This window comes from Oxyura jamaicensis, unplaced genomic scaffold, assembly GCF_011077185.1.
Source record: "Oxyura jamaicensis isolate SHBP4307 breed ruddy duck unplaced genomic scaffold, BPBGC_Ojam_1.0 oxyUn_random_OJ135, whole genome shotgun sequence".
NCBI lineage: Eukaryota > Metazoa > Chordata > Aves > Anseriformes > Anatidae > Oxyura > Oxyura jamaicensis.
Genome location: NW_023305674.1, coordinates 16,343 through 17,505, shown reverse-complemented (window position 1 = coordinate 17,505; position 1,163 = coordinate 16,343). Strand labels below are relative to the sequence as shown.

The 1,163-nt window shown below is 45.6% G+C and overlaps 1 protein-coding gene across 1 annotated transcript in view; it reads left to right on the top strand.

Moving 5' to 3' along the window:
* Positions 1–723: 723 nt before the first annotated feature.
* The window catches only part of LOC118158769 (olfactory receptor 14A16-like), a gene marked incomplete at its 5' end in the record, with an annotated part of 9,251 nt that continues 8,811 nt past the window's right edge, over positions 724–1,163 (top strand). The window contains one exon of the mRNA XM_035313451.1: positions 724–861. Coding sequence (XP_035169342.1) covers positions 724–861 — 138 coding nt within the window. The remainder of the gene's footprint in view (positions 862–1,163) is intronic.

Here is a 1,163-nt window from a genome sequence, read left to right as displayed (position 1 = left end):
TGAACTCGTGATTTTGATGTAATTCTATTTGTGGTATGTTCTCTATTCATTGTTTTATTTTTAATTGACTTTCCCCCAGTCACCTTATATTCTTACAGAACAAGGATTGCTGTGTGGATAAAACAATAAAGAAGCCATGAGAACTTCCCGAGTCTCAGCTGCCATCTCCTCCCATGTTCCCTGGAGCTGGGGGAGCAGTGCCAGCATACAGGAGGGGCTCAGGGCCCAGAGCCCAGCTGCCACGTGAAGGAGCAGCCCTGGTGGCCAGATAGCAGCACAGAGCCCCCCTCTTTGCCCAGAATGAGTCACACGCTGCAAGCTCCCTTGGCTGTCAGGGTGGACAGTCTGATCGACATGGTCTCTGAAGGGCCACCTTTGCTCTAACAGCAATATGTCGGAGTTACAGGACCTTCTTCAAGTGGTCTCACAAACAGCCCCACTCCTTTTTTGTTCCCTCCAAGGTGAATTGCATATGAGCCCATGTTCTGGTTTCAGCTAGGATAGCCTTAAATGCTCCTCCAAGCACTCCTGCTCAGACATCTACTTCAGGGAAGCGAGGATTCTTCTGGTTAGCGGCTGTTTAGGTGCTGGATGCCTAGTTTTCATTGTGGTTTTCTATGTGCAGATCTTCAGGGCCATGGTGAGGATGCCCTCAGAGCAGGGCCGGCACAAAGCCTTTTCCAGGTGCCTCCCTCACCTGGCCATTGTCTCCCTGTGTCTTAGTACCATCACGTTTGCCTCCCTGAAGCCCCCCTCCATCTCCTTCCTACCCCTGACCCTGGTGTCATTTCTGTACTCCGTGGTGCCTCCAGCAGTGAATCCCTTCATCTACAGCATGACTAAGAAGGAGATCAAGATGCAGTGAGGAAACTATTTCAATGTATACTTCTTTGTCATTAATAACGATCCCACAATCCTTACAGGATTCAAAGTGTTTTTTATTCTTTTTTATTATTATTATTATTATTTTTTTTAAAGGAAAAAAATGAAGACATCCTCTTGCTATTATTGTTCTTTATACTATTTTCTGAAACATTAAAAAAAATATTTTTAGTTTTGTGGTGGTTATGCCTTGCTAGGTAGCTGAACTCCACCAGAAATTCTCTCTCAGTCTCCTCAGAAGAGGAGGGAAAGAAGAAGAAAGGAAAGGAAAGGAAAGGAAA